At 46.8% G+C, this 13,591-nt stretch overlaps 1 protein-coding gene across 7 annotated transcripts in view; it reads right to left on the bottom strand.

The window, feature by feature from the left end:
• KIF5C (kinesin family member 5C) overlaps positions 1–8,137 on the bottom strand; it is a 121,433-nt gene extending 113,296 nt beyond the window's left edge. For 3 of the 7 annotated variants that reach the window (XM_045032317.1, XM_045032319.1, XM_045032318.1), the window contains exon 1: positions 7,651–8,137. In XM_045032317.1, coding sequence (XP_044888252.1) covers positions 7,651–7,776 — 126 coding nt within the window. In that variant the 5' untranslated portion in view covers positions 7,777–8,137. Of the gene's footprint in view, positions 1–3,850; positions 4,155–4,456; positions 4,475–7,650 lie in introns of those variants that run through there. The other 4 variants (XM_045032322.1, XM_045032320.1, XM_045032321.1 and 1 more) reach the window with 4 other exon arrangements.
• Between the last annotated feature and the right edge of the window lie 5,454 nt (positions 8,138–13,591).

Genomic DNA, 13,591 nt, shown 5'->3' with positions numbered 1-13,591 from the left:
AATAACTTTCTTGACAGACACATAACATTTTGGGAACCTAAAAGGGCAGCGTGGTGGGTTGGTGAACTGTACAGTCACAGGTTTGAATATGTCCTGTCTGGAGTGCTGTGCAATGACTGCTGCACTTCAGGGTGCATATACTGCATGGTGATGGGGGTTGAGTGCAGAGGGTAAGGGTCGTAGTTCTCAGGGCTGGTTGGTGAACGTACAGGTGTTGGAGGCAGCTGGTGGAGGTAAGAACCTGGATGCTGGGGAAGGGGGTTTGGAGCTGACCTTGGGGCACAAGGGAAAAAGCTTTGGGCTGGGGGGGGGGGGGCGGCACGGTTTTGCTCTGCCTGCATGGCTACCAGTGACTGGATAGAGTCCGCTTGGCGCGCCAGGATGCTTAGCAGCTGCTTTGTGCTTCTCCTCCTGGCCACTGCGTTTCTCTGGCGGATCCTGCTTTCCCTTTCTCTCCAGTCCTGCAGGTTTTTACTCTCTCTGGCAGAGTGATCCATAACTGCTTTCAGCATGTCTTCCTTGGTTTTTCGCAGCTTCTTCCTGAGGTTTTGTAGTCTCTGTGCAGTCAAGGAGACGGGCAGTCCAGCAGTCAAGGTTGCTTTTGGAAAGGCAAAAATGGCAACAGTTAACAGGGGTAGCATTGTTCATAATCTCATCCAGACAGTAATTCCCACACACTGAGGAGTTTACAGTCTTCACTTTAGCATACTTTTCCCATACCAAACAGAGCGCACATAACCCAACAGGAGCCACGAAATGGTGAGTAAGGGAGACTGATTGCTTCAGGGCTGTGCAGGGGTTTCTGTGCGTTGGGGACAGCAAACAGCTACAGGGGCCATCTGCACTGAACAGTCTCCCAACATTTTCCACAGGAGTTAATCCTGGAAGATATCTCGCTGCTGTGGGTCACCAGGGAAGAGCGGGAAGGTCTTCTACAGCAATGCGGATTCCGCCCTGGCCCCTATGCAGCTTGCCTGTGTGCAGCAATGGTCCCCCCACCCCTCGCGGCACAGTGGCGCGGACGTGTTAGCCTGACTGGGACAAGGACCACAATGGCTCTCCCTATAAACTTGCGCAGGCGCATTGCCCACGCTCTGGCTGAAACTTTTGAGGAGATTACCGAGGGTGATTACCACGACGTGATATACCACATCAATGGGCTATTCCACATCTAGGCATGCATGCATGCAGCCTTAACCCCCACTCCTCTCCCGAAACATTTCCATCCTGAAAATAAAAGCTGCTTACCGGTAACCCGCTCCTCTGCTTGCCCTTCACCAAGTACTGGCTGCTGTGATTGGCTACCTTCCTCCTCGCTTGAGAAGAGCTCCTGGCTGCATGCCTCCTGGGACTCCGGGGTGTCTCCCCCCACCCCAGTACCCTCACTCTTGGTTTCCTCCCCCACCCTCCTCCTTTTCCTCCTGTCCCCCACCCCGCTCAGAAGTGTCCATCGTGGTCATCGGATTGGCAGTGGAGTCAGCCCCAAGTATCGCATCCAGCTCCCTGTAAAAACAGCAGGTCGTGGGGGCAGCGCCAGAGCGGCGGTTTCCCTCGCGGGCTTTGTAAAAGGCACTCCGCAGCTTCTTTACTTTAACCCTGCACTGCAGCGCGTCCCGGTCATGGCCCCTTTCCAGCATGGCCTTTGATACCTGTCCAAAGGTATCATAATTCCTACGGCTGGAGCGCAGCTGGGACTGCACAGCTTCCTCCCCCCAAACACTGATGAGGTCCAACAACTCGCCATTGCTCCATGCTGGGGCTCGTTTGGCGCGTGGAGGCATGGTCACCTGGAAAGATTCACTGATTGCTCAGCCAGGTGTGGATTGCAAACAGGAAGGGGATTTTTAAAATTCCCGGGGCATTTAAAGGGCGGGTGCAAACTGATGAGCAGAGTGGCTGAACAGGAATTCTGGGATATCTCCTAATACCCTGGAGGCCAATAACAGCGCTGGTGTGTGGCCACACCTGTCGAGCAGCGCTGCATCACCAGCGCTGCACTCGTTAAACCCAAGCAGACTAGGTGTACAGCCAGCGCTGCAGCCAGGGAGTTGCAGTGCTGGATGTGCCTTGCAGGTGTGGACAGTTACTAAGTTGCAGCGCTGGAAAGCCTCCACCAGCGCTGCAACTCTCAAGTGTAGCCAAGCCCTTAGGCATGTGAGTACAGTAGTTGCAGCTGTTAAGTGTTTTCAGGTCCCCAAGCCAGCAAGATACTTCACTGGCTGAGCTCAGCACACCATTTAACATTCACAGAATGCAAGAAAAAAAAATGCCAAGGAAAATACATTTGCAGATACATCAGGCAAAACCAAATAGCTAACTTGAGGATACAGAGGAACAAAGACAACAAACTACGCAGCAGTCTACTGAAAAATCTGTTGTGAAGCTCGATAAGGAATCCAGTAGCTTAGTTAAAAGTGAACTGCAAAAGAAAGCAATTTATTTATTGCTTTTGCCTCTTAGTGCCCTACTATGATCAAGGTCAGTTGGCCATCATGGCAAAAAAAAGGGTTAAGTCACAGTAAAAACGCAGGAGTCATAATCTGAATTTAAAAATAAGTCATGGCACACCAAAATTTTCATTATATTATTGGCCATGGAAAATTGAGAAAAGTTAATTAGTCTCCAATTTGCAAAGCCATTTAGTTATATTAGTTTATCCATACTAAATGGCACACTTGTACAGCCAAATCTGAGAAGATTCATGGAGGAGGCTGGTTCAGGTGACAAAGACCATGGATATAATCCCACTCCTATTAAAGTCAAGGGGAATTTTGCCATTTACTTCAATGGGGCCAGGATTTGATTGTTTTAGATAAGCAAATCCTGAAAGTCAGAGAGTCATGGGTATGATAAATGTACAGCTTTATTCATGATATATAGAAATAGACTCAAAGATGTCCCAAAAGAAATTGGGGAGGAGGAGTCATTTGCCTTTAAAAAAGAAACAGCAGTAATTACAAGTCTTCCCTTCCTGTAGGTGCTGGAGAACCTTCTGAAGCCCATAAAACTATAACAGGAAAGAACAACAGGAGGTGCATGATGTTGACTATTTCACAAAGAAAGTATTTTCCCCCAGCTGTTTGTCAGGAGCTTGAGTTAAGAAAAAGAAAATCTCTCTTTAAGGGTTCAGAAGAGTTGGATTAGACATCTTCTCTCCTTTCAGTTATTCAAGTTTCAGTCTTGTCTTTTGTGATGACTGAAAATAGTGGAATTTTGTCTTCTCATAGAAAAATCAGTCGTGATATTGCTGAAGAAAAAGATGCTGGAGTAACAAAAAACCCACTTTATGGCCTTTATTCAGAAGCAACAAAGGACCATTTGAAATTGTGGTTGATTTGTTTAATTTAGCTTTGCAGTTCCATCTTAATAACTTCATGAATGTTAAAGAAAAAGAGTGCTCTTCTAAAATGAAGACCATGCTGGGAATATTTTCTAGCAGAAACGTGATTTTTCTGTGGGTAAGTATTACTAGTTATTGGACCTGAGCATAATGAATGAAGCACTAAATAATGAAGATCAATAATGCATTCTATTATTAATAGTATATTGCAGTAGTACCCATAGGTTCCAGTTAAGGTCAAGGCCTCAAGTGTGAAAATATTCGTATGTATGTTTATAATTCAAAAACTGTAAAGAGATACAGAAAACATCAGCCCCCTTAAGCCAGTATAAACTAGCTGATTTCTCACAGGTATCATGGCAGCGAACCCAACTCAGGAGATACAGTTTTTTCTCTGTTTTTTCTCTCTTTAATGTGACAGACTTACAAGCAAGGGCTGGTCTACACTACGGGGGGGCGGGGGGGGGGAAATCGATCTAAATTACGCAACTTCAGCTATGAATAACTTACATACTTAGGTCACTGTGTTGTGTCGACAGGAGATGAGCTTCTCGTTGAGGCGGAGTACTGGATTCGATGCTAGAGCAATCTCTGGTTGATTTATCGCGTCTATACTAGACACTATAAATCGACTCCTGCTGGATCGATAGCTGCCTGTCGATCCGGTCTGTGGTGTAGACAAGCCCTAAATCTCATTGGATGTCACTAGGTCTTCTTCCCAGACCCTGCCTATATCATGAGAAAGAGAAACGAAGAAGCTCTTCTGGTTGAGACAAGCTTTCCAGGATGATAACTAAAGGTGTGAAGATTTATCCTGCCAAACCACAAAAGTTATACACAAGGGTCAAAATACACTTTTACATGTCATAAATTAGAGACTATGACCTCCAATGCATAAAAACTAGAAAATATCTGTTTTTCCTTTTTGTCTTTGGAGAGAGCAGCTAATGCTTTATAGTGATGTTTGAGCACTTTCTTCAGCGGAATCATTTTAAACTGAACTCAATGTTTTCCAAAGAACTACATTAAAAGCAGAGACATGCTATAACCAGAATTACAATTTGCACATGGTTTCACTTAATTAATATACTTTGTGTGGTTTTTAAGCTCACTAACATTTGCATGGAAAAGATCTCTCTTTCATACGGTTTCATCTCTTCCTGCTAGTTATTTCTCCTTCATTCTAAACATTCATGGCCTGAAGTCACAATCCTCTGTTTCTGACATCAGATTAATTGCTGTGGAGATTATTATGATTACAACTCAAGGTGAGGAATGAGAGTTTATCTGCTCAGAAAGCAAATATCCTGTTTTGATGCAATGCCCTGAGTAATTAAAAAGAGAAGAGAAATAGACTTTTCTATAACATTTATCTCAAAACATTTCAGTCTTTCATGAGTCATTTAGCAGCTCTCTAATGAAAAAGTGCTCGTCCTTCCAATAAATTCTGACAATAGCTGTAAGCAATTGAAATAAGAACCTTGTTGTTAACCAACTAGCCATTTATGTGGTTTATTATTTATTTATTGATCTCAAGCACTTATTTAAGTATTTGGTTATAAAAACAAATCTTATAACGAGTAACATAAATATGGCTGTGATCACTGCAGGTCAAAATACAAAACAAAGCATCAAGGGAAAACATAATCCAGCAAGTCAGACAATTAACCACATACTAGCTCAAGCAGAAATGACCTATATCATGCACTGAAGATCACCAAAGCCTCATGTTGGCAGATCGCCAAAGGGAGCCCATCCCAAAGATAAGGGCCCTCAATTGGAAAACTTCAGCTCCAAGAACTCCCAGCAAGCACACCCCAGACTATCTTAACTGCAATGATAAGCAGTCTATAGGAGAGTTGAGTCCCAGATAGGGTGACCAGATGTCTTGTTTTTAAAGGGACAGTCCCATATTTAAGCCCTCCTGCAGGTGTCCTGACTTTCTTAAAAACGGGCAAATTGTCCTGTATTTTCTGTCTCCTCCCCAAATCTGTACTGATGGTTCCTGCTGCTGACCAGATCCCTGCTTGCCAACCACCCACCCACCAGCAGTGAGGGGGCGAGGGGGCAATGACCAACAGTGGGAGTGGGTGTGCAAGGTTGGTGGGAGGACAAAGCTGCAGCATGCAGGACTAGCCACTCCTCCTGCAGGTCCATCAGCACAGCCCCCTGCCCTCCCACGCAGTGCTGAAAGGCTGCTGCTGGCCACTTTCTGGTGTGAACCCAGGCAGAAATCGGGGTGGGGGGGCATGTGATCCTGCATGCCACCCCCATGTGCTGCCTCAGGAAGATGCATCACCAGGTACCAGGAGAGGCAGGTTCATCCTGGGGGCCCAGCCAAGCACAGAGGGCAGAGAGCACTAGGAAAGGAGAGTCAGGTTGGTGGGTCACTGCCTCTGTGTGAGAGAGGTATATGGGAGTGTGTGTGTCACCTCTCCCCCTGTGAACCCTAAAGCCTTAAGTAAATAAAAAAAATCCAACTGTGCAGTATTTCTTTTTAACAGGAGTTCAGTCAACTTGATGTTAATTTGAACATTTGTACTGCATAGTTCGGATTGATTTTCGTTGAACTTGCTTGAATACGAGTAATTTTACTAGGCATCCCGTATTCAGCATACAAAAATATGGTCACCCTAGTCCCAGACCATACAGGGACCCAAATAACCACATAGACTGCTTTTTTAGTGATCATGTTAAATATGATCCAGTCAATGATTCCAGAGCCCTTTGCTGTTATGAAGGTTACTTCCCGGAGTGATATGCTGGTGGAACAAGAATATTGGCCTGTCCAGAAATCTGATGTCACTAGGACCTGGAGTAGTGAACTGATGCTTAAATACATATTTTAGACTTTGTGGTAGAAAGAAACACCATGTGCAGCTCTACTTATATAAGGATGAACATTTCAACCATATCACTAACTTGCCCAGGGAATGAGATTTTATTACACTGTGCTCCCAGACAATTAGAATCAACTATTTGTTCTACTGGAATCTGTAACCATTTATCAAGGTGCCTCTATAAAGAATGCATAATAAAATGTAATGATTGATTTACATACAAACTACACTCAGCAACTACACACTGCAAAACTATACTTATATTCCTGCTTCGAACAAACAGATTAGGATTTAATCTCTGCCTTCTGCTTCTCTCTTTGACCTCACATGGCTCTAATGCAAACACAACGCAAAACAGGTGGGAGAGAGCTACCATTGAAGCTAGCACATTCAGGGAGCACCGATCTTGTGTTCCACAAAACAGGGCGCGCACGAAGTAACCACGGGCCGGGTGCCCGGGGGGCTCAGAAACCCGTAAGAACTCCAAGCCCTGCGCCTCGTGTAAAGCAAGAGAGGCGGAAAGGCTCCTCGATCCATTCAAGCGAAGAAACTTTCCCGGGAAAGAAGGCGGCCTCCAGCGGCTGCCGCAACGAGCTCTCTCTAGCTGTGTGCCAGCAAAGGGGCTGAAGGGAACCCAGCAATGAGCAGCGCGCACGCAGCCCGTACACCTCTCTCCTTCCACCTGCACCGACCGCAGCCTGGCAGGTTTCTACACAGCGCCGCTGGTGAGAGGCAGAGAGCAGAGCAAGCCAAGCCGGGGGGGAGAAAGGACTCACACTGAGCTCTGCAATTCTCCCCTGAAATTGTTGTCACCTGCCAATCATTTGAGGTACCCCAGGAGCGAGGGAGCGCGCGAGCATGCCCAGTGCGCAGAATGACATCAGGGCTGGGGGCTGCAGCCCAGGTGGGAATGGAGGCCGGCTCCCTTCAGTCCCGTCCCACCCCCCCACCCCCCGCAGGTACAAACGGGGGGGGGCGCGGCGCAGGGGCTGCCCTCTGCCGCCCGGCCTGGAGCCGCGGAGGCGGTAACTGGTCCCCGGGGGAAAAGCCGCGGGGTGCAGAGCGGGCTAGTGCCCCCAGACCCGTCTCATCCCAACAGGGGCCGCGTGCCCGCGGGGGGGGAGGGGGCAATAAACCCCGAGGCAAAGGGGTCTGGGGAACTGAGACCCCCCCCGGGGGCGTCCCCAGCCCTGCCCCCGGCTGGAGGAAGCGGGGTCCCCTGCAATTCTGCGGCAGGAGCCTGCACAGACCCCCGCCCGCTACCCCAGCGCCTGGCTGGGATCACCCCCGCCCGCCCCGGAGCAGGAACAATGGGCCGCGGCAGGGAGGGAGCCGGGGGCCAGGCCAGGGCGCGGGTGCGGCGCGTGGGGGGATGGTGCTTTTTGCCAGGGCTGCAGAACCGCGGCCCCGGGATGCTCAGCCCCACGGAGGCTGGGAGCGGGACAGCGGGAACCTCCCGACGGGACTTACCCCGATCACCACCGTCTCCTCGCCTTTGAACTTGGGGATGAATTTGTCCCCGCGCAGGATCTCCGCCTCGTTGAGGGGCCGGAACCGGCACATCACTTTGATGCTGCATTCGGCGGGGTCCGCCATCTCGGAGCGGTGGGAGGGACGCTGCAGGGCGAGCTGCAACCCGCGTGCCTAATGCATCCAGCCTCCAGCGCGGCAGGGACCGCGACCGCCCGGCCCCCCTTCAGCAGGTGGTCACGGGGCGGGGGCTGCGAGAAACGGCGACCCTGCGTCGTCCCGCTTCTCCTGCAAAAACCAACCGGCCCCGGCCGCGGCAGAGCCGCTGGTGCAGAGCGCCGGGGTGGGGCTCGCACCCCGCGCCGGGACTGCGGGGCTCCCTGCGGGCAGCAACCAGACAAAGCGGCCGCTCCGCTGCCCCTGCCGCTCCGGCAGCCTCTTGCGAGCCCCGCCACCCTTCGCCGCCCCCAGAGGCTTTGTGACTTCACCGCATTACATCAACCCCTCGCACAGCTCGGGCTCCAGGGGAGAGGAGCCAGCAACGCACGCTGGGAGCTGTAGTCCTCCGAGCGGCACGCAGGTGGGGGGCTGGACGGTAAAGGGGGGAGGAAAGGGCCGCGTACCCCACTTTCTTTGGGTGTCTGACTACTGAGGGGTGAGGATTGACGGGTGATGGGCGCTATTTTGAAAGCCGCTGACAGCTCCCCAGCTGAGAGGAAATCTGTTCCTCCTTAGAGCAGGGTGAAGTGTTGCAAAGTTTCACAAATCACACACAACTCAAAAGTGTTTAACAATGACAAACATATTTTTCCCGGTTTTGGGCAGCTCTGTTTCCAATCAGGGGCTTGAATTTCCAATCTTGGTCGTTTTAGTTAATTACATTAACATTACACCGGCTCAGCAGGGAATGAGCTCTCAGACTGTTATTTTTCATAACTCCTCCTCCCTTCCCACCCCCTGAATATTTTCAACGCTCCAAAACATGTCAGTTTGGGTGTTTGTTTAGATTTTTTATTATTATTTTTCTTACTTTTGTTTCCAATATGGGGTTTTATCAGTTTAACCCCAAATCCAGAAACCCCAGTTGTACTTAATTAAAAATGAGAGCTAGAGAGAAAAGGGGAATAGACCCTATAGTATATGTGGCTTGTTAATGTCCTGACATGTTCTGTGAAGTGCACTTTTAAATGCAGATGATTACTTTCCTGCTGCACATGAGCCATACACACACTCTGTGCTTTCTTTCGCAGACTTTACCTTTGTTCCTTCTTGCTTTATTGGACTCAATATGAAATAAAGGTCATTCTGACTGGAAGTATGTGTTTTCTTTTTGCATATGGAAAATATAATAGAATCAGTATCCCATAGTATTCAACCATGCTGAAGAGCTTCTGTACACCTGATTGGGAGCTATGTCACAGGATTTTTTACTTTATAGTCCGTATCCCATGCTTTTCTGAAAACGTGAAATGAAGCAAACATGTTCTGTAGTAGTCTCTGGTTGAAATTCTGCCCTGTTGAAGTCAATGGGAGATTTGTCATTGATTTCAAGGGGATCAGGACTTCATCCCTGTGTTTGTCCATGTGACAATAGATTGGATTATTGTCACATTATTGGTGGGTTGGCTCTTTTAGCACCTAATGAATGGGTGTAAGTAGAGCACTGGTTCTCAACCATTTCCATACCATTTGTGACAGATATGACAATATCCTGCAATACTGTGTGCAAACCTTATGGAATGAAGTAAAGCCGTATTGAATTACACTTAGTAACTTCAGGGTCCATTGTATTGAAAATTGAAATGTTTGTGTACTACTGTTAGGGTGACTTAACAGCAAATGTGAAAAATTGGGACGGGGTGGGGGTAATAGGAGCCGATATAAGAAAAAGACCCAAAAAAAGCCTGGGAGGCAGGAGAAGTGAAACAGTTCACCCCCTGCTCCGCCTCCTCCCTGAGCATGCTGTCGCTGCTTCACTTCTCCCGCCTCCCAGGCTTGCAGCGCCAATCAGCTTAGGCGCCGCAAGCCTGGGAGGCGGGAGAAGTGAAGCAGCCACGGCGTGCTTGGGGAGGAGGCGGGGCAGGGGTGAGCTGGGGCTGGGAGTTCCCCTTCATGCTGCCCCCACCCTTACTTGCTGCAGGCAGCCCTCCCCGTGCTCCCCTGCCCCAGCTCCCTGCGCCTAAATGCTGGCGGCGACCAGGGCAACCGAAGATCCGGCCGCCACGGTCGCTACCGAAGAAAATGCCACCCCCCAAATCCTAGCACCCTAGGCGACTGCCTAGGTCACCTAAATGGTTGCACTGGCCCTGCTGGTCACCTTAACTACTGTGGGATTTATGGAATTTCTTTAGGATGAAGAAGGATTAATGTAATCTCTAGGAGATAATGTGAATTTCAAAAGACTATGATAAATAATATAGCAGACATGACTGATCTTTTTGGACAATATGTGTGAAGTGGAATTCTTAGGAGGTACTGGGGATGGGGAGGTTGCAACCCCCACCTACTGGCTCAGCCTTTGAAGCTTTTCCCTGATGGGGAACCTTTTGTCTGCTGATCACCTGTGACATGAGGACAGTTCAGAGACAGCCTGCATTCTCCAGGGAGTAACTGACAAAGAAAAAATGTTTGAATGAATAGCCTGAGTTTAAGATGACTCAAGGCTTCTTCGTATTCCAGCAAATGAAAAGGACCTCTGGTCCATGGAGGGCCTCAATCCCTAGGGAAGGGTTGGATAACATGGCCTACGGCGGCCCCATAAGACTAGGTGCTAGTTCTGAGCTGAGGCTGTTATAAATTTGTGACCACAAACAAGACCTCTTTTGGGAGCTCACCTGCCAGAGTGCATGGTGCAGATGCTGGGGGGAAATCTCTTGCAAGCTTATTTTTAGCATGCTTGTAGATTCTTTTCATGTGTTTTCGCTAATACTTTTACCATAATAAATAAGCCTGCATAGGAAGAGTTATGTGGTAACTTATAAGTGTGGGAAATGACACTGTGTGCTGTCTCTGAGGGGAGAAGCAAGCAAGTGTGTTTAGGTGAACTGTCTTTTGCTGGGAATAATACGGTGAAGGCAGGGAACATTTCAGTCTGGACACGAGGGAGAGAGATGTAAGTCTCCACCCAAGAAAGGCAATGGCTAGGAGGCCAGAAGGCTGAGTGCAGATGCCTTTGCTGGATCACTGAGGGGAAACACAGGGGCAGTTGGCCTGAACTGTGATTCCATGTTACAATAAAAAAATGGTTTGGGGATCTCTGTTTTAGCCATATAGCTAGCCCATGGGTTGCAACCTTCTCCAGCTTGAGAGGCCATGAAGCAGGCTATAATTGCAGCCTATTCCAAATGCTAACAGGAAACTCCTCATTATGCTGTTGTATTACAATAAAAGTTTTTAAATGGGCTGTTATCAATTCCTGGGAAGCTTAGAAAAAAATTCTACTTAGAAACAATAAATTCATAGGCAGGGGCAGTAGGAAGGGAGTTGTCATTAGATATATTTGCATGAAAAGATAAGTAGTTTTGTTTCTTAGCATTTTATCTTGATTGAGGCTCCTCTGACGTGATGAAGGAGGGGCAAAGTGGTACGTGGAAAATAAAACTTCTACTGAATTGTTGTCTATCTGTCAGCTAACCTATTTCAATTTGGTTGGTTGATTAGGGTCAGCCCTCATTTGCTGACACCTAGCATGGGCAGGGCTCTCCGTGCTTAACAAAGTGCTCAAAAACCATTTTTACCTTTTTTTTCCTTTTTGAGATTGTAATGAATTGCAGAGTAAAACAACTACATCTGAAATGATCTGGCTGTGAAATTCACAAGAGGTGGGAGAAGCCATAAAGGTTTGAAAGCTGTAGCCCCCTGTCAATAGCATGTTATAATAAAGATGCTATTTTCTGTATGTGGAAACTATTGTGTGTTTAGACACAGATCACTGTTTGTTTTATTGTGGTCCAATTGATAACTTAACATGAAAGATACAATACCCTGCTTATTGTGCAGGATTAATCATGGATCTAACAAGCATATGACTACACCTGTCATGCTCCAAAAGGGCAGTAATGTGCTAAGTTGTTAGGACTGTCCTGACTGGATTGTTTTTAGGGTGTCATAACTCAGGCAGTTCTTGAGCCAATCACTTGACACTTGGAACAATTCTACCTTAGGCTCAGATCTAACCTACCGGTTTTGAGACTGTTGTGTGTGTGTCTCTCTCTCTTTAAAAAAAAAATAAAAAAGAAGAGAGATGCAAAAATTAGACTTATAACATAACCTCTGTTGCAACCTTATCTTTAACTATGGAAACTGTCATTATTCCATAATGATGGAAAGCCATCATCACCACTACAGACTTTTTCAGTGCACTGCAGGATGCAAGCTTCACCAAGTGTCAAACATGGGTATCTCTCGTTAAATATAACCTGTACAGAGTATCAGTTTGTCTCACAATCATTATTGCAAGTGGCCTTCACGGAAGTTGCTATCCATTAGTTTTCATTGCTACAATCCATATCTTCTTAGGGCATGGCCGAGTCAAAGGTGCTTTAGCTTCATTATATTTTATGTATTGGTTTGTTTTCTGGTAGATGCCCTTCCTTGCTACCTATTCATAAACAATCTACTACTAAACCAAAACTACAGGCCAGTAAGTATGATGTAGCAATTATTATAGCACTTATCTTTCTCTAAAGCACTATATAAACATTAATGAGATCTCTCACACACACACACACACCCCGCCCAGGGAGATAAACAGGCAGTTTTACAGTAGTTATTTGTTGAGTACCATAAATATGCCAACTACTGTACAAACATAGAAGTCTCGGTTTTGAGCCTAACGATCTTACAAGTTAATCAGAGATAACATTCAAGTGCAAAATGCACATAGGTTTAGAGTCCCATATGTGAGAAGTCCTTTATACATGAAATTCTGCTACAAAATCTTCATGTTAAGTGTAAAGGATAGCATAGAAGAGGACAAAGATATGAGTTGGGAAACATTCAAAGAGGTTGGGTAGGAAGGAATTCTCTCTGTGCCACTCCAATAGTTTGCCACTGTATATCCTATACAGGACTAAGCCATACAATATTTAATATTTAGCTGTGGTTGCCCACAATAAATGTATTAGAACTACTCTGTCAGTAAAATGGCATATTAACACTGACCAAAAGCAAAATATATGCACGTGTGTTCCAAAAAAAATTCAGCAGAGATTCAATACCAGAATATGTTTACCATGCTGATTTCTTGAGAGAGAGTGTGTGTGAGTGAGTGTGTGTGTGAGAGAGAGATATGAAGAATGTAAACCATAATAAACTAGAAAACACCAAACACTCTCTTCATCACATAGCGTTCATTAACACCTAGGCTTGCCTAGGTATCCATCACCAGTATATGAAATTTGTCACATAAAATAACAAGGTGAAGTAGTGACCAAAAGAGGCCAAAAACCCTAGAAGTCAATTCCTCCCTCACATAAGTGCACACAGTTCTCCTGGATTTCAGTAAGAACTGCACATGCTTTTACGAGAGCAAAATTAGGCTCCAAGGAAGAGGAAGGCGGTGGGAGGCTTAAATTAAGTATCTGTGCTAATGTTGGATGCCTGTACGTAACTGAGAGAATATTGATAAGCCTGGTCATTTGCGGTTTAAACAATACTGACAGGGAAGCACCCTTAGGCAATCAGAAGAGGTAAATGAAGCTCAACTTGACAGGGAATGTGTATGGTTACAAAGGCTGACATTTCAGGCCCTGCCACCTTCAATCTTAGAAAAGCAAACAAGCTTTACAATAATCACAAGCTAAGCAAATTTCTCATACTCAACCCCTCCCCCCCCACAAAAGCTGCTCATCATGGCTGCTGAATGCTGTGAGCAAGAATCATTCTTGTCAGCTGGTAAGTAGGCGCTGTTACCTAAACCTGTGCATGGACTCTCAACCTC

Source organism: Mauremys mutica, chromosome 10 (genome assembly GCF_020497125.1).
Source record: "Mauremys mutica isolate MM-2020 ecotype Southern chromosome 10, ASM2049712v1, whole genome shotgun sequence".
Classification (NCBI taxonomy): domain Eukaryota; kingdom Metazoa; phylum Chordata; order Testudines; family Geoemydidae; genus Mauremys; species Mauremys mutica.
The sequence above is the reverse complement of the archived record's forward strand: the minus strand, read 5'-3'. Positions and strand labels throughout refer to the sequence as shown.